The following is a 21,815-nucleotide window of genomic DNA, read 5'->3' on the forward strand; positions in this document are numbered from 1 at the left end:
CACTGAGACAGGGGGGCCGATCTATTGGGAGCTCACCAAGGCCAGCTGGACTGCTACTGAAAAAAACATGGGATAAAACCGGACTCTCTGAATGTGGCAGACAATGAGAGATGACGAGAGGCCAAGGAGAATGGCACAGGAACTTTCATCTGGCGATGGATCAAGAGAGAGATAGAGACCCAATTTGGAGCAACGGTCTGAGCTCTTAAGGTCCAAATGAGGAGCAGAAGGAGGGAGAACATGAGCAAGGAAATCAGGACCACGAGGCGTGCACCCACCCACTGTGACAGTGGAACTGATCTATTGGGAGCTCTCCAAGGCCACTGGGACCGAATAGGCATGGGTTGAAACTGGACTCTCTGAACATGGCGGACAATGAAGGCTGATGAGAAGCCAAGGACAATGGCACTAGGTTTCTATCCTAATACATGAACTGGCTTTGTGGGAGCTTAGCCTGTTTGGATGCTCACCTTCCTGGACCTAGATAGAAGTGGGAGGACCTTGGTCTTCCTGTAGGGCATGGAATTTGGACTGCTCTTCAGTATCGAGAGGGAGGGGAAATGGACTGGGGGAGGAGATGAGGAGTGGGGATAGGAGGAGGGGAGAGGGGGGAGGGGGCAATATGTGGGAGGAGGGGGAGGGAAATGGGAAACGGGGAGCAGTTGGAAATTTTAATTAAAAAAGAATTTAAAAAATGAGAAAAAAAAAGAGAGAGATTGTGCAAAGCCCATATCTTGCATAGCCAGCTAATCAAGAACCCCGTTTATGCCTCAGTGGTGGCTAATACCGGGCCATCTGGCATTGACCTCCAGGAAGCCTAGTTCCATAAGACACATAGCTCCTATGTGGCATAATGACATACGTCATGTCACACAGACGACACTGGAGTTGGTGTGGCAAATAATGTGTGAAGTAAAAAATGCCAGACACGAAAGATCACAGCTATGTGATTCTGTCTACCTAAACCACACAGATTAAGCAAGTCCACAGACACAGAATTCAGACTATATATAGTGTGTATTTGTTGCAGCCTAGTGGGTCAGCTTTCAGACATCATATAATTTGAAAGGAAATCCACAGAATCCACGTAGCTAAGACTTTTCTGTCTGAGCTAGGGAAAAAACACACTCTTCTGATAGTTTGATTTTTCATTCTCTTCTCATGTTGTTCTAATTCTCTCTCTCTCTCTCTCTCTCTCTCTCTCTCTCTCTCTCCACTGCTTACACACCCCAACAACTTTCAGGCAATGCAGGAGTCACAAAGGGTTTCATTTCATTTCTCCCTGGCAGGGGAAGAGCTATTCAAACTAACCCACAACTATGTAAGCATATTGAACTAATAACCTGTTGTCAGAAGTCATAAATTCCAGATTCTCTTTGGATCTCCAAGGTGACTGAAGTGTCATAAATCTGAAAGTTCAGGCTCAAGACAAAGTTGCAGAGAAAGCATAAACTTCTTGGCTTCACCTCAGTCAGCACTCATAGGAACCTGTGGCACCATTATGCTTTAAATCTCAAAATGAACTGCCTACCCTGTGTGTGATCTTGGATCATAAAAAGAAATCTACAGTTCCCCTTAGGGTTCTACACAGCCACATTACTCTCTGTAGTCCTGACTGAACAAAAGTTGCTTCTATTTCTAGAGTCTGATATTCTACTCCCTGTTATTTGTGCAATACCAGGACCCAACACTTATATACATAAGAAACAGTCAACTGAACTTGAGTCTTCATATCAACAATAAAACGCCAGGAAAGGGTGCAAGGAATTAGTCACCTGTCAGCTGGCAGTAATTGGGCTGTTTTGTATTTATGACTCTAGCCTAAATGAATCAGCAGCTTAACTATGTGTCTTCTGAATGTTAGATTGGTTTTCTAGGGTAGTTTATCTTTAAAAGACCATTAGCAAGGCATCTGGTCCAATCTAAAGTTATTTTGAAGCTTTATTTCAACTAATGGTGCACACTAAAACCTGTGACACATTTCTAAGCATTAAGATTCGAGGAATTTGAGACAGCTGGATCACTGTTTTTCTTGAGCTGTGATCTTCAGCAGCCCCTTAGGGGAAGCTCATAGGCACAGACTGTGTATTATTTCCTTGTGTTTATTTTTATTTATCAAAATTCTGTATAAGCTACCATTATATTAGACAACACAGTTAGGGAGAAATCATCTTCTTGACAATTCACAGAGTAAAATGCCCAGTAGAACAGGCTGTTTTCATGAGAGAAACACACTATGTTACAAGTAGCAGGGTCTCCCCACATCTACTCACACCAAGCCAGATACCAGGGAAAGAGTGTAGCAATAAACATGTAAAAACAAAGTAGAATCAAAAGATATTGCAGAGTCTGTGTTCTCATAGTCTTACATAAAACAAGATTAACCCATCAGAGAGTTTTCCTCCTGGTGAGCTGACACTTTGAACTTCAGTTTCCACCTGCTCCTCCTCTGACACGACCTCTGGCATTCATTAGAATGTTTCATGAGCACCAGACATTTCTACATGGAAACTGGTTGCTCGGCACAATAGAGAACTGACACAGCATGAGATGTGGCCTCTTGAAGTCTCGGTTTACACATCAAGAAAGACACTGAGTGATTTCCCCAGTGCCATTCTCAGGGCAGAAGAACACACCTCAGAGCTTTATAGAAGCTGAAGTAAGGTGGAAAGGTTTGAGCAGTGACCTACGGCCTGGTTGGCAGCAGGTCTCAGAGGCAGAAAGATGGGGCCATTCTCGACAGGAGTGGGGACACATGGCCACCTCAGCCCAGTCAGCGGGCCAAGAACTGGATCTGGTATGTTGGAGCCACTTTGGTCAAGCCACTCTCCTTGGGCCTGAGGTCAATGTCCTCAGGAGCCACCGGACTGGACACAGAGAAGTTCTGGAGGATGGTGGTGAAGAAAAGGAACAATTCGTTGCGGGCAATGCCTTCGCCAAGACAAATGCGCTTTCCTGTGGGCACAGAGAATGAGCCATGTGAGTCCTGGGTGAGTATACAACCTTTAGACTGTCTCTTCCCTAAACCCAGACAACTCTGTCCATTGCAATGGATAAGAATGAGTTTGATCATTAACCTGCTGTTCAAGAAAGAACGGTAAGAGTTTCTCCCAAAACCTTAAAGAATTTGTGCAAGGGCCAGTGAGACTTCCTAGCATGGAAGGCAGTCTGACATCGATCCTGGGGACATGCGTTCACCCCCTGAACCCACATGTTACAAGGAGAGAACAAACTCCCATAATCTGTCCTCTGTCATAAAGATACACACACTAACTAGCACACATGTGTATGCATGCAAGCATATATACAATAAATCAATTATAAAATGCAAGACAAATTGGTGGTGGATGTCTCATAATTTTTCTGATGGATTTCTAGGTTTTGTTCATTATCAGAGTCCTTTGTTTCAGAATTGAAGAACACAATAGAGTAGGAACAAATATGCATGTGTAAACATGTATAATGCAACATCTGTAATGTTCCTTTCTTTCTCATGTGAGGAGATTGGTCCCCATCTCATTGGCTGCCCTAAAGGTGAAGGTGCTGTTTACAGAGACTCTTAGACCAACAATTGAATGGCATTAAGGGTCCTAGATGAGCCAGGCATGGGGGCACATGCCTGCAAGTGCAGCACTTGAGAGATCATGGCAGGAAGATAATGTCTGTCTCCTGTCTGTATCCCCTCTGTCTCTCATCACCACCACCACCACCTCTCTCTCTCTCTCTCTCTCTCTCTCTCTCTCTCTCTCTCTCTCTCTCTCTCCCCCCCCCCCAATTGCTTATTCAGCTTGAGATCAATGAACTTCAACAAGTTTCTGAACACAATTTTTCACATAATAGAAAATGGTCAGAAGTACATGATTTGGGCTCCATAGTACCCAGCGGGTTCTCAGGGGTATAAGGAGCCCTTGTCGGTTTGTCTCCTCGGGCATGGAGCAGCACAGAGAAAGCGAGTCTGGAAGCCCAGGCAGAGGCTCCACCACCTGCCTGTACCTCAGTGATTCTTAATCTGCAGCTGGCTGCCTCAGGCCTCCAGGTGGAGGAGAGATTTCCCAGCAACCCGTGTGCCCTCCAATTGTTGGAAATCATGCCTGTGTAGGAGTATTTAGGAAAAGCACCCTACCCACTTAGACCCCACCTTTCCAGAATTTAGGTGGAATGAGCTTAGAAATTCATGGAGAGGTCTCTGAGATGGTTGTCCTAGGACTCGTTTTGAGACCCAGGTTTTTCCAGAGCAGCTTTTAATGGCTTATCTCACTGTCAACACAAAGTCCCCATACCTGGCGCTGGTTATTTGGGACATCTCCTTGGCTCTAACACATTTTGTCTGTCTCTCTCTACTTTTACCTTTCAGCCAATGGCAGCCTACCTGAACCTGCGTCTATATCTATCACTCCTATGTGTCTTTTGATGTCTTCCATTCATTTGTCTTTCTAAATAGGCAAGATAGCATCTCAGCCCCTCCTGTTTTTCTGTCTAAGGACACCTTGTCACACCTTCCTTTTGTGTATTCCCTCCTGCTTCTTGGCCTCCTTCTAGTTGTGCCTTTCTCCCCCTCCCTTCTCTCTCCCCTTCCCCTCTTCCTGACTTACTTCTTCACATATGGTTCTGCATGCATCTTCTTCTCTCTCATGTCCATACTCTGATTCCTACCATACATCTCTTCCTATTGTAGATTACTTGTGTCTCTGTGTATCTTTCTTATTGGAATCTGTCTCGATCTCCAGACCTTTCTATCATTGGTTTTTCTCCATTTATTTTTCACATTCCTGCCTTTCTACACTTGGGACAGTCATGTGAACAATTCAGGAGCAGGGCTGAGCCCAGGGACACTGAAGTCACTTGGCACTCAGGACTAGACATTTCCTAGAGGAGACATGGCTCAGCAGGAGAACACTTGCCTAAAATCCCTCTATGAGGGGATGAGGACAGACATGCTCAGCAGGAGAGCATCTCTAGAATGCACAAGGGGGAGGATGGAGGTGTGTGCTCTTTGGAATAGAACTTGCTTACCTTGGTAACACACAGCCCTGGGCTCCAGCCCTTGTATGAGAGTGGGGGGGGCAACTAAAAGCTAACCAACTGTTTCTAGAACCTCTCTTTCTCCAAAAGATAAGAAACCTGAACACAAAGTTTCTATGTTTACATCCCATAGAGTCCATTCAACTGAATTAAATTTGGCCAGAGGCAGCTTCTGTATGTAACAAACTAATCAAATACCAACAACTGAACTACACACTACTTGAGATAATATTCTTCCAGTAAAGAACTAATCTTAGTCACTCACATCAGTTGACCTGTGGCTGCCAACTACTTCAGCATTGCCAAGTAAGTCAAAAGCAGAGCTGGCACCCATCAAGCTGTGTGACCATGCCCAGCGCCCTCTGGTCTACAGACACTGATGGATGTTGTAACTCTGACCTTTCTCTAGTTCTAGAGTTTGTCCATCATGAATGGGTTCTTGGAAAAAATAAATGCAAGTAATTTTGATCTCTCTTGGAGTTTAACAAGCCAAAGAATATTTAAGACAAAGAGACAAGTGTACCATGACATGCCTCATCTCCCCAGTGCTCACAGATAAATCCCTCCCTAGCCCTAAGACCTTACAAGCTCATGGCAGTTCATAGATGATGTCATTTGTTCTTGTTGTTGTTCCCTAAGAAAAATAATTCGCACTCCCTCTGCTAACCCACAGGCCACTCCTGCCCTGGATCCAGGTAGGCTGACTACAGATCTTCACCTCTCCCTCTGTTCCCAAAACCCAAACCCCAGTCCTCACCCCACCTCTGCAACAGAAACCTTGCTGCAGCCTTCTCTACCCACATTCCACATCTCTTTGGATTTCCCTGATCTTCCCCAGGATGCACCATTACTAAGCCAAAGTCCACTCTGACCAGAGAAGCAGGTAGGCTGACAGAGAATCCACACCTCTCTTTCTGATTCTCCAGATCCACCCACCACTACCCCAGTCTCAGCTCCAGCTCTGTAGCAGAATGCCTGTTGTGTTCTCCCTTGCCTGCCTGACCCCATCCCCAGTGAATCACAAAGATCTTATCCTCCAATCTTCCTTCTCCCCAACTTATCCCATTATTCCAGCCTCCAACACCAGCAGGAATTCCCTAGGAACACACCAGCTGGGCAGGACAGGGAAACAGGTCCACAGAAAATTTCCTATGAGGAAACACACAGCCATCATGCTCACCTAAAACCCAGAAACCAAGAAACCAAACACCCACCCAACAAAGACAAACCCAGAAATCGGCACTTAGACCTATAATCATCCCAAAACCAGATCCCTGGGTGTCAGCATAAAAACACAATCAGGAACAGCCTGATTCACAATGTGAATCCATAAGAGCCCACTGAGGAAATCAGAGAATTTAAAGAACATACTTAAAAAACTTGTATTCCACAAATTAGAAGATCTAAAAGAGATGGATACTTTTCTTGATAGGTACTACTTACCAAAGTTAAATCAAGATCAAATAAGGAATTTAAACAGACCTATAATCCCTAGAGAAATGGAAACAGTCACTGAAAGTCTCCCAATGTACCCCACCCCCAAATCCCGGGGGAAAAAAAAAAAGAAAGCCTAGGGACAGAGAGTTTCAACACAGAATTCTATCAGACTTTCAAAGAGGAGTTCATGTCAATACTTCTCAAATTATTCCACAAAATAAGAAACACAAATGATATTTTCCATTTCATTTTATGAGGCCACAGTTACTCTGATATCCAAACCACAAAGAAAGAGAATCACAGACCAATTTGCCTTATAAAGGCAAAAATACTCTATAAAAATCTTGCAGACCAAATCCAAGAACACATCAAAAAGACCGTCCACCATGATCAAATATGTTTCATTCCAGAGATCCAGGATGGTTCAATATATGAAACATTAATAAATATAAACAAACTGAAAGAAAAATCACGTGCTCATCTCATTAGATGCAGGAAAGACTTTGACAATAACCAATGCCTCTTCATGATAAATGTACTGGAGAGCATAGAGATACAAGGGACATACCTACACATAACAAAGACAGTTTACAGCATGCCTACAGCCCACATCAGCTTAAATAGAGAGGAACTCAAAGCAATTCCACTAAAATTCAGAACAAGACAATGTTGTCTAAAATCTCCAAATCTGTTCAACAGAATACTTGAAGTCTTAGCTAAAGTAATAATACAACTGAAGGAGACCAAGGGCATACAAATTAAAAAGGAAGAAGTCAAAGTGTACTTATTATCAGATGATATAATTGTGTGTGTGTGTCTGTGTGTTTCTCTGTGTGTGATTTCCACTGGGTAATTCCCACAGCTGATAAACACTTTCAGCAAAATAGCTGGACACAAAATTAACTCACAAAAACCAGTTGCTCTGCTATATACAAATGACAAACGCACTGAAAAAGAACCCAGGGAAACAACATCTTTCACAACAGCTTCACATAATATAAATATCCTGGGGTCACTCTGGCTGCTCTATTCTTAGAGCCAGAATTGGAAACAACCTGCATGTTCCTCAACAGAAGGATGAATAAAATGTGTTACATTTATACAATGGAGGATTATTCAGCTGTTTAAAAAAATTGAGAAATTTTCAGGCAAAAGGATGGAACTATAAAAGAATCCTGAGTGAGGTAGCCCAGGCCCAAGAAGATAAACATGGCATGTATTCACTTATATGTGGATATTAGTCATTAAATAAATGATAACCATAGACCTAGAAAGGTTATATATAGGCAAAACTATTAGGAGGGGAACAATTATCTCCTGGGACAGGAAAATAGAATAGAGTTCATGGGTGGTCTAGGGGCATCAGAAGGGACAGGAAAGGAAAGATCAGGTGGGAGGAGAGATGGGCTTGAGGGATAGAGTGTGGGGAGAGACAGGTAGAATTGAGGGGCTTTGAGTGTTGGTATGGAAACCTAGTTCAGTAGAAACTTCCTAAACTAAAGAAAGGCAATTCAAATGAGGTCTCCAAATAATGAGGGATACTTGGTCCCAACTGGCCATCTCTTCTCACTAAATGAAGCTTCTAGTTCCAGAACTAGGCTACATTCAATTGAGTTTCTGGCCAAAGAGGTCCCATGGAAGACCCCAAACAACCCAAGGCTATTACCAAGACAGTAGGTTGAATCCACAAACTGACAGCAAGGCTTCATCGCTGAAGACAATTCCCACACAATACACCGGACTGGAGACATCTAGCTGGTGCCTATGTAGAACCTTCACCTCCATGTTCTAGCGTCTTCGGTATAGTAAGTATTCTACAGGCTACCAAATGAGAAATGTATACACCAATCCAGCCACAAAACCTTTGATGAACCATGCTATCCTGCCTGTATGAAATACTAGTGCTCAACAGTGGCACAATGCAGTGCATTGTGGGAGTAATTATCCAATTTATGGTTGAATATACAGCATTGCTTGAGTGACCAAGAACCAGGGACTAGATAGCTCAGAGACATAAGATAAAAAATGCTATTGCTCAAAAGGAAAAAAATAAAAAACTCTTAAAGATATTCTGCTACACTCATAAATCAATGCCTTCCTTATTCAGCCATCACCAGAGAAGCTTCCCCTTGCAGCAGATGGAAACAAATTCACAAAGACACACAGCCAGACGTTTCACAGAGAGAGAAACCTTGGAACACAGAGCTCTAAATGGAATGTCTTTGTCAAAACCCTCCCCTCAGAGCTCAGAGCACCCAGAGGAAGAGGAGGCAGACAGAGGGTAAGAGTTGGAGGGGATTCAGGACACCAAGAGAACAAGGTTCTGAACCAACTGAGCAAAGCTCATATGAACTCAGACTGAGGCAGCAGGCACAGGGCCTGCTCGGTTCTGCACCAGGTCCTCTGTGCACATCTTATAGCTTTCAGTTTAGTGTTTCCATGGATTCCTGAGTGTGCGAATGAGTGGGTCTCTGGTTCTCATGCCTTCTCGTGGGCTCTACTCCTTCTGTTGGTTTGCACTGTATAACATTGAAGTGATGGTTTTTGTTTTATCTTATATTTTATTTCATCATGTTTGGTTGTTATTGCTTAGAAGCCTGTTCTTTTCTAATGAGAGACAGAAAGGGATGTATCCTGTGGGTAGGGAGGGTGGAGGGGAACTGGGAGGAGGAAAGGGAGGGAAAACTGTAATCAGCATATATTGGATAGGGAAAGAATCTATTTTTAATAACAAGGGAAAATTAATAAACAAGTTTAATAGGAAAAGAAAGAATTAGTGGATTTGATGCAACTGGAAAACAAAGTATGGATTACTTTGATCATTGCACTTTCTAAAGTGGAGGAACTGTCTTCTGCACTTGAGGAATTTATCTAGGCATTGCTGCATTGACTTTAAAGACATCCTGAGCTCAGACAGTGAACTCCATGAGAGCAGGAGCAGATTCCAGACCAGGGTCATTTGCGGAAGCAGGACTGGGCCAGTGACCTGAGCCAGAGCAGGCTTGATGCAGTGATCTCCATGGGAGCAGGTACAGGTGAGCAACTGCTGAGCAAGTGAGTCAGACACAGAGACAGAGACCGCTGCATGTTGGGATGTGAATCTGGAACCTTCAAGGGAGTAGACCTAAGCCAGGACCCTTGTGGGTCTGGGCGTGAGTCTAGGACCTTCCACAAACTAGGCCTGACCAGGACCTCTGTGGGTCTGGACAAGAATCTGGAACCTCTAAGGGAATAGTCAGGAACCAGACATCTCTGCAGATCCAGGCATGAGTCTGGTAAGTCAGAGAAAGTAGGTCTGAGCCAGAACCTCTGTGGGTCTGGACATTGGTCTGAGATGTCAAATGAAATAGGCAGGAACCATAAATCTTTGCAGGCCCGAGTATGATTCTGGGACATCTGAGGGAGTAAGCCTGAGCCAGGTCCTCTGCAGGTCTGGGAGCACCCAAATCTGGGATCTCCAAGGGAGTAGATCAGAGCCAGGGACCTTTGTAGGACCAACCCAATTCAGGAACCTACGCAGGAATGAATCCAGACCAATCTCACCTAAGAGAACTAGACAGCAAAAAATAATCAAATTGAGAGCTGAAACCAACAAAATAGAAACAAAGAAAATAATAAAGAATCAATGAGACAAAGAGTTGGCTCTTCGAGAAAATCAACAAAATAGACAAATCTTTATCCAAACTAAAGAAAAGGCAGAAAGAGAATATCGAAATTAATAAAATCAGAAATGAAAAGGAGGAAAATACAACAGGCATAGAGGAAATCTAGAGAATCATCATCATATTTCAAAAACCTGTATGTACTCCACAAAACTGGAAAACTTAAAGGACATGGACATCCAGATATCGCAGAAGCATCACCCTTCACGATAGCCACAAATATCATAAAATATCTCTGAGTAACTCTAACCAAACAAGTAGAAGACTTGTGATGACCAGAACTTTAAATCTTTGAAGAAAGAAATTGAAAAAGACACGAGAGGTGAAAAGATCTCCCATTCTCTTGGATAGGCAGAATTAACATAGTAAAATGGCAATCTCACAGAAAGAAATCTACAGATTCAATGCAATGTCCATCAAAATCCCAACAAAATTCTTCACAGACATCAAAAGAGCAGTACTCAACTTCATATGGAAAATCAAAAAATGCAGGATAGCCAAAACAATCCTGTACAATAAAAGAACTTCTGGAGGCATCATAATCTGTGACTTTAAACTCTGCTACAGAGCTACAGTACTGAAAACAGCCTGATATTGGCATAAAAACAGATGGGAGGACTGAATAGAAGACTGGGATATTAATGCACACATCTTTGAACACCTGATTTTTGACAAACAAGCAAAAAAATATCAAATGGAAAAAAGAAAGCATATTTAACAAATGGTGCTGGCATGACTTATTATCAACAAGTAGAAGAATAAAAATAGACCCATACCTATCATCATGCACAAAACTCAAGTCCAAATGGATCAAAGACCTTAACATAAAGCCAACCACACTGAACCTTGGGAAGTACACTAGAATGCATTGGCACAGGAGACCACTTCCTAAATATAACTCCAGCAGCACAGACACTGAGAGAAGCAATTAATAAATGGGACCTTCTGAAACCTAAAGGCTTCGGAAAAGCAAAGGACATGGTCAACAAGACAAAATAACATCCTACAGAATGGAAAAAGATCTTCACTAACCCCACATCAGACAGAGGTCTGATCTCCAAAATATACAAAGAAATAAAGAAAATGGTCATCAAAAGAACAAATAACCCAATTTAAAAAATGGAGTACAAACCTAAACAGAGAATTCTCAACAGAGGAATCTAAAATGGCTGAAAAACATTTAAGTAAATGTTCAACATCCTTAGCCAACAGAGAAATGCAAATCCAACAACTCTGAGATTCCATCTTACACCTGTAAGAATGACCAATATCAAAAACACTGATGACAACTTATGCTGGAGAGATTGTAGGATAAAGGGAACACTCCCGCATTGCTGGTGGGAATGCAAGCTGGTACAGCCTCTTTGGATGTCAGAAAATTAGGAAACAGCCTTCCTCAAGATCCAGTAATACCACTTTTGGGTATATATCCAAAGGATGCTCAAGCATTCCACAAGGACATGTGCTCAACTATGTTCAAACCAGAATTGTTTGTCATAGCCAGAACCTGGAAACAACCTAAATGCCCCTCGCCTGAAGAATGGATAAGGAAAATGTGGTACATTTACACAGTGGAGTACTACACTGCAGAAAAAATAATGACATCTAGAATTTTGCAGCCAAATGAATGGAGATAGAAAACATCATTTTGCATGGGGTAACACATACCCAGAAAGACAGTTATCACATGTACTCACTCATAAGTGGTTTTTAAACATAAAGCAAAGAAAACCAGCCAACAAATCACAATCCCAGAGAATCTAGACAGCAATGAGGACCTTAAGAGAGACATACATTGATCTAATCTACATTGGAAGTAGAAAATGACAAGATCTCCTGAGTAAATTGGGAGCATGGGGACCTTGGGAGAGGGTTTAAGGGGAAGGGAGAGGCAAGGAGGGGAGCAGAGAAAAATGTAGAGCTCAAAAAAAATAAATTAAGAAGGCGAGCATCCAAACAGGCTAGGCTCCCACAAAGCCAGTTCATGCAGTAGGATCAAAACCCAGTGCCATTGTCTTTGGCTTCTCATCAGCCCTCATTGTCCGCCATGTTCAGAGAGTCCAGTTTTATCCCATTCTTTTTCAATCCCAGTCCAGCTGGCCTTGGTGAGCTCCCAATAGATCAGAACCTAGCCTGTTTGGATGCTCACCTTCCTAGACCTGGATGGAGGGGGGAGGACCTTGGACTTCCCACAGGGCAGGGAACCCTGACTGTTCTTCTGACTGGAGAGGGAGGGGGAAAGGAATGGGGGGAGGAGTGGGGGAAGGGGGAAGAAAAATGGGAGGCAGAGAGGAGGTGGAAATTTCAATAAAAAAAAATTTAAAAATTAACAAAAAAGATAAAGCAAAAAAACAAAATGCCAAACATCCTGACCTGGGAATATCTATGTCCCCATTGTCTCTATTAATTAATCTGTTGTTTACTGCTGGGAGTGGAGGGAGGAACCTGGTTGTGGACTTAGCCCCTTGTGTTCTCTGTGAACATCCATTGTTCTCTTCTGTCAGCCATTTAATCATGATTAGAGAAAACTGGTTTCACTAGTTTAAAAATATTCTCCACTCATAAAAAAAAAAACCAATTAAGGAAATAAATTTGCTCAGGTTTAGAGGCTTTTCAATACCTCTCCAAAATCCTCCTGAGCAGGATGCCCCTTTAGTTAAAGAGACCCTTCCTGGGACAGTAGCCAGGTCCAGTGGGTTCCAGGCTGGAATAAACTACACCTAGTCCTGACTGTATCCTGGAAGGTAAGCCTGCCCTCTAGTGTCTGGGAAATGAAGCACGGGTCAGTCTCACCTATAGAGAAGGGCATAAAAGCTTCATTTTTCTTCAGATCCCCATTGACATCCAGGAAGTGGTCAGGATTGAAGGCATCTGGTTGTTCAAAGTACCGTGGGTCATGGAGAGCTGAACTCAGGATGGGGTACACTTCAGTGTTCTAGGAGACATTGTGAGAGGCAATGATATTAGCAAACCCTGGCTCCCATCTGCAGACAGTCAGTCCTTAGTGATCCACAGAAGGCTGGTAAACCACAAATCGGCCCAGAGTGGTGACTGGGAGAGTGGAGGATGTTCATGGCACAGAGATGTAGAATCGCAGCTGGTCTCACCTTGGGGAGCAGGTACCCTCGGAGCAAAGTGTCTTTGGTGACTTTGTGCGGCAAACCAATCGGGGTAATATCTGCAAATCTCTGGATCTCTCGAATGACAGCCTCAGTGAAAGGCATTTTGGTGCGGTCATCAAGAGTTGGTGGGCGGTGTGAGCCGATCACCTGATCGATCTCCTTTTGGACTTTCTCTGTACAGAAAAGGGAGACAGCAGACAATGCTTGCCCCCTTCACGGAGGCAATGCACAGTGACCCTGTTTTCTGTGAGCCAACAGCTTAGGAACAGTGCAGATCCAGGAGACTCTGTTGAGAGAGACACAGTGCACTCTGGGACATGCACACCTGCGTTTCTCTCAGGCATCTGTCTCTCCAGCCACGCTTAGAACTATGTTAAGAGATTCTCCTCACAGCTCCAACCTAGCTCCTAATACAGAGAAAAGGAAAACCCACAGCAAAGGGCTATTTTCATCTATCAGTCTGACTGAAGGCTGGAGGAGAAGATGGTAGGAATTTTCTGCATTTGAAATATAATGTTATAATTTGTGGTCATGCATGAGAGAGACAGAAAGAGAGAGAGAGAGAGTTCTTTGCATGGAGTTTATATTTAACAATTTAACAATCCAGGAGGCTGGAGAGAAGATGTCTCGGAGGTTAAGAGCACTGGATGCTCTTCAAGAGGACCCGGGTTCCGTTTCCAGCACCCTCATGGAAGCTCACACTGTTTGTGACTCTGGGTCAAGGGGATCCAAACCCCTCACACAGACATATATGCAGACAAAACAGCAAAAAACATTAGTTTAACAAAATAAAAATACAGGCTAACAATCTGAGGCTATATCCTCAGGAATAAAGGGGAAGTAAATTAATCTATGGATAACAAAATACAGAATATGAACACATTGGTGAATATATTAACCAATGAAAGGGCACAGCCAGAAAAATGCACTTGACTTGCATCTTGAGAGAGGCTGACTTTGACATCAGGACCCATGTGAATATGGAGGAGCTATCCAACTGCACAAAGTTGCCCTCCCACCTCCACACATGTGCTGCAGCAAACAAACTCACAACAATGTGATCATTGATTTCATATTCGTAGAATGTGAGTGTGTAAGTCAGCCAAGCAATGGATGAGTCGGTTACTAAAGGAAAGATTGCTGACTGAGTGAAATGAGCAAAGCAAAACTGGATGTCCATATTCTACTTCTCACTCACTGTATTAATCAATTAATGAGTCAAAAATGGTGCACACACAAATAAATCAATGAACATAACTAACCAATAATGATGTGATGTTAGGCTTAGCAAAGGAATAAATTAATGAATAAATGAGCAAATATAGGAATAAATAGGTAGGCATATTGAATAAATCACAGATAAATGAATGAATTATTAAATGGATACATGGAGGAATGGATTGACACATGAGGGGTGAATTCAAAGGCTAATGGGAAGGCTTAAGGAATGAGAAGATTTGTATATGAATGAACCAATGAATAAATGACAGAGAGCCTGCTCAACTAGTTATGATAAAGAATAAAACTCACAAACTGATTCATTCACATAAATGAATGAAGTATATGTCATTGGGTCAAACAGAGATGAAAGAATCAAGGATTAATCATCTATGAGTATAGAGAAGATGGACAGAGTATTAATATGTGGGTGCACAGGTGTGTAGAGGGAAAATGAATATATAGATGTTAGATAATGGATGAAACATGAATAGAATGGGTAAAGAGAACAGGTGGATGGACAGAAAGATGAATGAGTATCAGATGGATGCAAAGACAAAAGAAGGAAGGAAGGAAGGAAGGAAGGAAGGAAGGAAGGAAGGAAGGAAGGAAGGAAGAAGGAAGGAAGGAAGGAAGGAAGAAGGAAGGAAGGAAGGAAGGAAGGAAGAAAGGAAGGAAGGAAGGAAAGGAGAAAGGAAGGACAGATGATCCAACCTTCAAGTTATAGCAGAAAACAATGGAAATGGACCAGCTGAGTGTTCATTCGCACACCACCCACAGCACTGCCTTAGGTTAGAAGTAGACCAAAACCTTCAGAGCTCCAGATGTAAGAGTCTCATGTCTCTCTCATCCACACAAACCTCTGTAGAAAAGGGTAGCTAGAAGAATCCCCTACTGGCCGCCTGTGGCTCACCTGCTACATGGGGGTATTTTAGCAGGAGCAGGAAGCCAAAGCGGAGCGTGGTGCTGCTGGTCTCGGTGCCAGCAAAGAAGAGAGACAGCACGGAGATGATGAGGTTCTGGTGATGGAACTCCGTGTGTTGGTTGGACTTCTCCTGGTTCCAGATGGGAAAGAGAAGGGAGGGTCAGGGTGCCTGGAGCCTTGCAGGAAGATGCACACACATCCTGGGAACTGTCCTGTCTCACTATCTGGACCACATGGCATTTCTCAGTCCTCGACAATGTCACTTGGTCTCTGTTCTGTCTTCTCTTTCTACTGTGCTCTCTGGTAGTTTAGCATTTTTTTTGTCTCCCAGGCTCTTTTTTCCTCTGAGGTCTTTTCTGCTTTTTTTCTGTGTTTCTTCCCCAGCCTTCTTTCTCCCTATCACATTTTCTCTTCCTTTTATTTTCATCATTTTCCAGATCCTTCTGCATCTCTTCCACTCCATTTCCTGTTTCTCCGCCCCATCCTCTGCCCCCTTTTCCTCTGCTCACATCCTCAGCCTTCACTCTCAGCCATCCCCTCTCATTCGCACAGGATTTAACCTTCTCCATGCGTAGAAGGTAGGTATCAATAAAGTCTCTTGGATTGTTGGGGTCCAAGGTTTCCTGGTGCTTCTCCACACTGTGACCAATGTAGTCAAGGATCTCCTGCAGGATTTTGTAGATTTGTCTGTGGGTACCAGGAAAAAACTTCAGGAAACCTGAATAGAGCTCAAACACCTGCAAGAAAGAAGGGCCCAGCAGGTCACATGGAGTTACCAGGTCTCAGGAAGTGGGCAGTGCTCCTAGGTCCACAGATGTCATGAAGAAACACACACACACAGACACACCCCTCTCATATATGGACAACATACATACACGTCTTCAACCTTTATCTCTAAATCAGTCTATAACCTTCATTTTACATTCTCTGTATCTCCGTTTTCCTCTCGTCTGCTCTCTCTCCCATCTTCTTTGCTGTTTTGTCTTAATTTGTTTTCATTTGTGGGGTATTGTATTTTGAACACATTAACGCCACACAGGATTTAAATTCAACATGTAGCCAAGGATCAGCCCAAATTTCTGATACCCCAGTCTCTAACACCAAAATGCTGGAATTCCATGTGTTGTACACCACCAAGGACTGGGGATGAACTCAAGGACTCATGCATGAAATACTGTGTCCTCTGTCCTCTAAGTAACAGCTGTATCCCCCACGTCATCATTTTCTCACGTCTGGATGGCTCTGTATTTCTACATTCAGGTCTCTCCACTGTGCTCAGCATCCCTCTCTCCCTCTGTTCCTCCTTCCCTCCATCTCTCCAGGTCACAGGCTCCTTGCTTTTCCAGGTTGTCTCTATCCTTCTTCCAGCCTTCTTCACTCACAAAGCAGTCTTTTCTTTCCTCTGCCTTCAATGCTCCTCTCTTCCCACCCACTGACCTGGCTGGAGAATGAGCTGATAAGCGAGATGGTCTTATAAATCAGCTCCAACAGGTGCAGGAACTGGCGATCTTTGTAGTCAAAGCGCTCTCCAAAGACAATGGAGCAGATGATGTTGGCTGTGATGGACTGGAAGATGAAGGTAGGGTCCAGGGGGGCTCCTGGAGGAGGACACAGGAGAAGAGACAGAGAATACAGAATTAGGGGAGTATTTGGCTTCAGCCCCATCTCTGTAAAGCTGTCCCCACCACTCACTGCTTAATGAACAGCAACACATTTGTATATATGGTGCACATAAGAGTGTGGGCTCTTCACTCAGAGATGCGTGCATCCCTTTATTTAACTCCCTCAGTACTGTACAGAATATGGGATGCTATTACTATATACAGAAAGGGATGCACCTTCACCAAGGAAACTCAGCTAATCGTGGCTGGAACATGGCTGCAATTAGGATTCTAGGAACAAGACATAGAGTGAGTGCAGTCAGTCTGCACCTGCTCCTCCTCCCAGGACGACATCGTCACTCTGAACTGATAGCTAACTGCCACTGGCAGGAATGGTGCACAGAAGAGTTCAGGGATGGCTGTGTCAATTACAAGCCCTGTACACTCCATGCCTATCTGCCTGTCTTCCTCCGTCCCTTCTCTGACTTCCTCCATCCCTATTCCGAGTTCCTCCATCCCTTCCCTGACTTCCTCCTTCCCTTCTCTGACGTCTTCCATTCCTTCTCTGATGTCCTCCATCCCTCTCTTCTCTGACTTCTGAGTTCTATGGTGTTCCAGAAGCCATCAACCGCTGTTGCCTGCAGCTTTGTATACTAGGTTCAGTCATGGACCCTGGCAGTTGTAGGGCTATTGTCAGTGCAACAGTATTGGGTTACACTTTCCCTTCACCCTGGGGCTGTCTTGTCTGTGGTCTCTGATCCTATGAGGATACTCTCCTGGGGCTCAGCAGCTTCACTCTCAGTCCATTTTTAGCTTGATTCTCAGCTTGTTTCTCTTCCTCTGGGTCCCTCCGTCACTGACTTCTTTCTCCCATCATTCTTCTCACCATCTGCACCTTTCTTCCCTCCGCAGTTATGCACTGACCTCCCAGATCTCAAGGTCAATAAGAAATGGAAAATACCCCGTGTAAAGAAATGGAGGTGCAAGCAACAGTCTTGTCATCAATGTGCCCTTGATATAACAAACTTAAAGTATCCTCAGAGTACCTCTAATTTTTACCAAAATCAAACTCCCATGAGCCTCTGTGCTTACTGCTGCTCACCAGCACACTCACAAGGAAGAAAACATGCTTAGGCCATGTCTGCAGATCCTCCTGCTCCATTCCCTTCATCAACTAAAGGTCTGTATTTGCCTTTGATGAGACGGGGGGCGGCAGGGATGGGAGCAATTATAACGATTAAGTCAAAATGTTCCTGAAGACTTTGTGCAATAGAAGAGGGACTTGAAATTCTCATTCTCTTGCCTCCACCTCTGGAGTGCTGGGATTACAAACATGCAGGACCATGCCAACTGTATGTGGTGTTGTAAGCTCTCCACAATTCAGCCACAGCCACATCAAAGGCAGGACCTCACATTGTAGACAGGGCTGGCCTTGAAATTATGGCTGTCTTGCCATAAGTTCATCTTCTGAGTTCTGAGAGGATGAGTGTTCACCAAAACTATCCAATTGACAAAGAAAAATAATTCACAGATTGACTTTCTGAAGAGAATAGACCACTATGGGCAGTACGTGCATCTTAGTTATTTTGGAAACAAAATACCTCACATGTCTTTCCTGCTCTTGTGATTCTCTCTTCCCACCTCTGTCCTTATCTCATCCTTCCAATGTCTGTGTGTGTGTGTGTGTGTGTGTGTGTGTGTGTGTGTGTGTGTGTGACTGTCTGTCTGTCTGTCTGTTTCTCTACCCTTGTCTTTCTCTTAGGCTCTGCACCCAGGTCCCTGGGTCACCATCTTCCTTTCTGCCCATTCTCTGGGACTCACCCTGGGATTTCCGCAGCTCCTCCACCAGACATCGGGCCTCCTCCTGAATCCTCTCCTCCACACTCCGCTTGCCCATTCCAAAATCCTTCATGGTGGCCAGAGAGAATCGCCTAAGGGTCTTCCAGCGTTCGCCACTGGAAAATATCACACCTAGGAACATAGGGGAAGCATGGCTGGATTATAATAGAAGTTCAAAGACCCTGAGTCCTTCCCCACAGCTCAGGCTCCACCTCTCATCCACATCTTCCCGGACCTCATCTTCCACTTCACCCTGTCCCGTATCTCACCATATCCCTGTACAATTGGCTCAAGCACAGCAACTGTCCCCCGGCCAGAGAAAGCCTCAGCTTGGTCCACCAGAGCCTCCCTTATGGCCTCTGTCCCACACAACATGACCACGGGCCTCGGTCCCAGGTGCACTGTGAACACGTCTCCATATTTTTCTTGAAGCTGCCAAACATAAAGGCACCAGGGTTGTGGTTAGTCAGTGCAGACGTTGTTGTTACACTGTGAAAACACCTAGACACAGACTGGTAAGTAGGTGCCCCTCCCCTGACCACCCTTCCTCTCCTGAGGACCTAAGAGGTGAAGGTTAATTCACCAGACAGGCAGGGTCTGCACTGATTGGTTGGATTTTCTAATCAGTACACCAGCACTGTAGAGTAGGGAAACAGGGCAACATTTTTTTTTGGGGGGGGGGGGTTCAAGACAGGGTTTCTCTGTAGCTTTGGTTCCTGTCCTGGAACTAGCTCTTGTAGACCAGGCTGGCCTCGAACTCCCAGAGATCCGCCTGCCTCTGCCTCCTGAGTGATGGGATTAAATGTGTGCGCCACCACCGCTTGGCAGCAACACTTATTTATTTATAATTCTGGCACAAGAGAAGTAGAGACCAGAGAATCAGTAGTCATCCTCGTCTGCACATCCAGTTTGAAGCCAGTCTTGCCTGCACATGACCCTACCTCAAAAATAATAGATACAGATATGGGTGCAGATGTGCATTAGTTCCATGCCCATATTCTTCAGTCTGGCCAGCTGAACCATGCTTCCTGTGGTCCAGCTTCAGCCTGTCCAATGCTTCCTGACAACATTCAGAGAAAACTGCCCTGACCTACCCACTGGGTTACATGGGAAGGAAAGTGATAGTCACCTAGTAGTGGTCCTGAATGTGAGTCATGACTGCAGTTTGGACATTTGCAAAAATGCCTGGCAGTGCAACCATCGGGGGATCTACAGAGAATTGGTCCTAGGAACATGGCAACCATTCAGTGCTGAGAGTCCTTGAGGAGCATGGTGCAGGATTTGCAAACAACCCTCCCATGTCCTCTTGTAAGTCTTTACTCTCTCTAGATTGCACTGCAGCTAACAGAAATGAACGGCTATGAAAACGATCAATGCCCCGTGTTGTTTGGAGACAATGCTAAGAAAAAGCTCTGCATATGTTTGATGTTGATGTATTCATTGTTTTTTTGCTTTTTTTTTTTTTTTTGCAGATCAACAGTGTAAGTGATCTTGCCAACTTAATGCGACACAAAAGCAAGTTTTGTTTCCATCTGCTGCATCTAAATGATGTTCAAACAGATGCAGTTGATGGTGTGTCGGGATAGGGGGAGGTAGTGACTACAAGGGGCTGAGACAGGGACAAATCTTGATGTTAAACATCAGTGGTAAGAAAGTGCTCATCTTTAAAATTCATGGAGGTGGGCTTTTTGCGAGGTGACCCAGTTCAACAACATCTTAACTCAAAACTTAACAGTTGGAGCAGGAGAGGTGGCTCTGTGGGCCAAGAGCACTGCTGTTATTGCTGAGGCCTTGAGTTTAGTACCATCTCCCATATCAGATAGCTAAAAACTGCCTGTAATGCCAGCTTCATGGGATTTGATGTCCTTTTTGGTTTCTTCAGATATCAGATATGTATAATTACACACACAATCACAAAAACATGATGATGATCATGATGATGATGGTGATGATGATGAAGATAGATAGATAAGATAGATAGATAGATAGATAGATAGATAGATAGATAGATAGATGATAGATAGATAGATAGATAGATAGATAGATAGATAGATAGATAGATGGATGGATGGATAGATGGATGATGGTAATAAATAGCCTGATAAAAATAGATATATTGATGAATAAAAGGCAGAAACATATATACATACATAAACAGATAGATGATACAGATCATTTGTAAACATTGTAAGCGGGGCTCAGTGGATAATAACAGTTGCTGCACAGTTGTGGTGACCAGGATTTGGATCTCAACACAAATATAATAAGCTAGCGGGTTATAAGCCTATGACTCATGATTAAAATGTTGATGGTGAAGATAGAAGGATTCCTGGGACTTGCTGACTTCCAGATTCAATTTTAGGAAGGGACCCTGACTGAAGGGTATGGACAGATTAATAGAGGACACCAGGCACCCTCCTCTGGATTCTGCCTCTATGAGTGGGTGTGCACACAATTAGAAATATACTCTGATGGAGAGAGAGACAGATACGGTCATAAATAAGAGTGTTTTAAAAGTTATTGTTAAGGTTACTTTAAAATGCTATGTACTGCCCTCTACAGCCCCTTTTTGGTTCCCCTACTTCTGCTCTTACATGCCTAAGAACAGTTTCACCACAACCCAAGTGACAGCATTCACTGAAACATTCCTTACTTAATACCCTGAGCCTTCCCCAGGCCCCTCACTGTACCCATGCTGCTGAAAATAAGATCAAGGTCTCCACCATGATCACACCACTGTACCTTACCTGATCCTATTGGTCCTCTGCTTCTCCATTCCTCCCTTGTTCCACTTTGACACCAGCCCCATGTTGCTCCCTGACCCTGTTCCCCTTCAGGTCCTTTCTGGAGCACCTGCCTCCCTTGGTGCCACTGTCTGTGTCTCTCGGAGTCTTTGCTCACAAGGAAAGGAAGACATTCTGTGGCTGCCGTGCCAGCACAACAACTGTAGTTCTCTGAGTGTGAGACGTCAAGATCAATGCATGACACA

General features: G+C 43.9%; 1 protein-coding gene across 1 annotated transcript in view; it reads right to left on the reverse strand.

The window, feature by feature from the left end:
- Positions 1-2,166: 2,166 nt before the first annotated feature.
- The window catches only part of LOC130865035 (cytochrome P450 2B2-like), a 37,631-nt gene continuing 17,982 nt past the window's right edge, over positions 2,167-21,815 (reverse strand). Inside the window, exons 2-9 of the mRNA XM_057755873.1 lie at positions 19,096-19,258; positions 18,809-18,958; positions 16,824-16,984; positions 15,947-16,123; positions 15,375-15,516; positions 13,229-13,416; positions 12,915-13,056; positions 2,167-2,955 (exon numbers count right to left, since the gene is read on the reverse strand). Coding sequence (XP_057611856.1) covers positions 2,774-2,955; positions 12,915-13,056; positions 13,229-13,416; positions 15,375-15,516; positions 15,947-16,123; positions 16,824-16,984; positions 18,809-18,958; positions 19,096-19,258 — 1,305 coding nt within the window. The 3' untranslated portion in view covers positions 2,167-2,773. The remainder of the gene's footprint in view (positions 2,956-12,914; positions 13,057-13,228; positions 13,417-15,374; positions 15,517-15,946; positions 16,124-16,823; positions 16,985-18,808; positions 18,959-19,095; positions 19,259-21,815) is intronic.

The sequence above is a fragment of the Chionomys nivalis genome, chromosome 2, assembly GCF_950005125.1.
Source record: "Chionomys nivalis chromosome 2, mChiNiv1.1, whole genome shotgun sequence".
Classification (NCBI taxonomy): Eukaryota; Metazoa; Chordata; class Mammalia; order Rodentia; family Cricetidae; genus Chionomys; species Chionomys nivalis.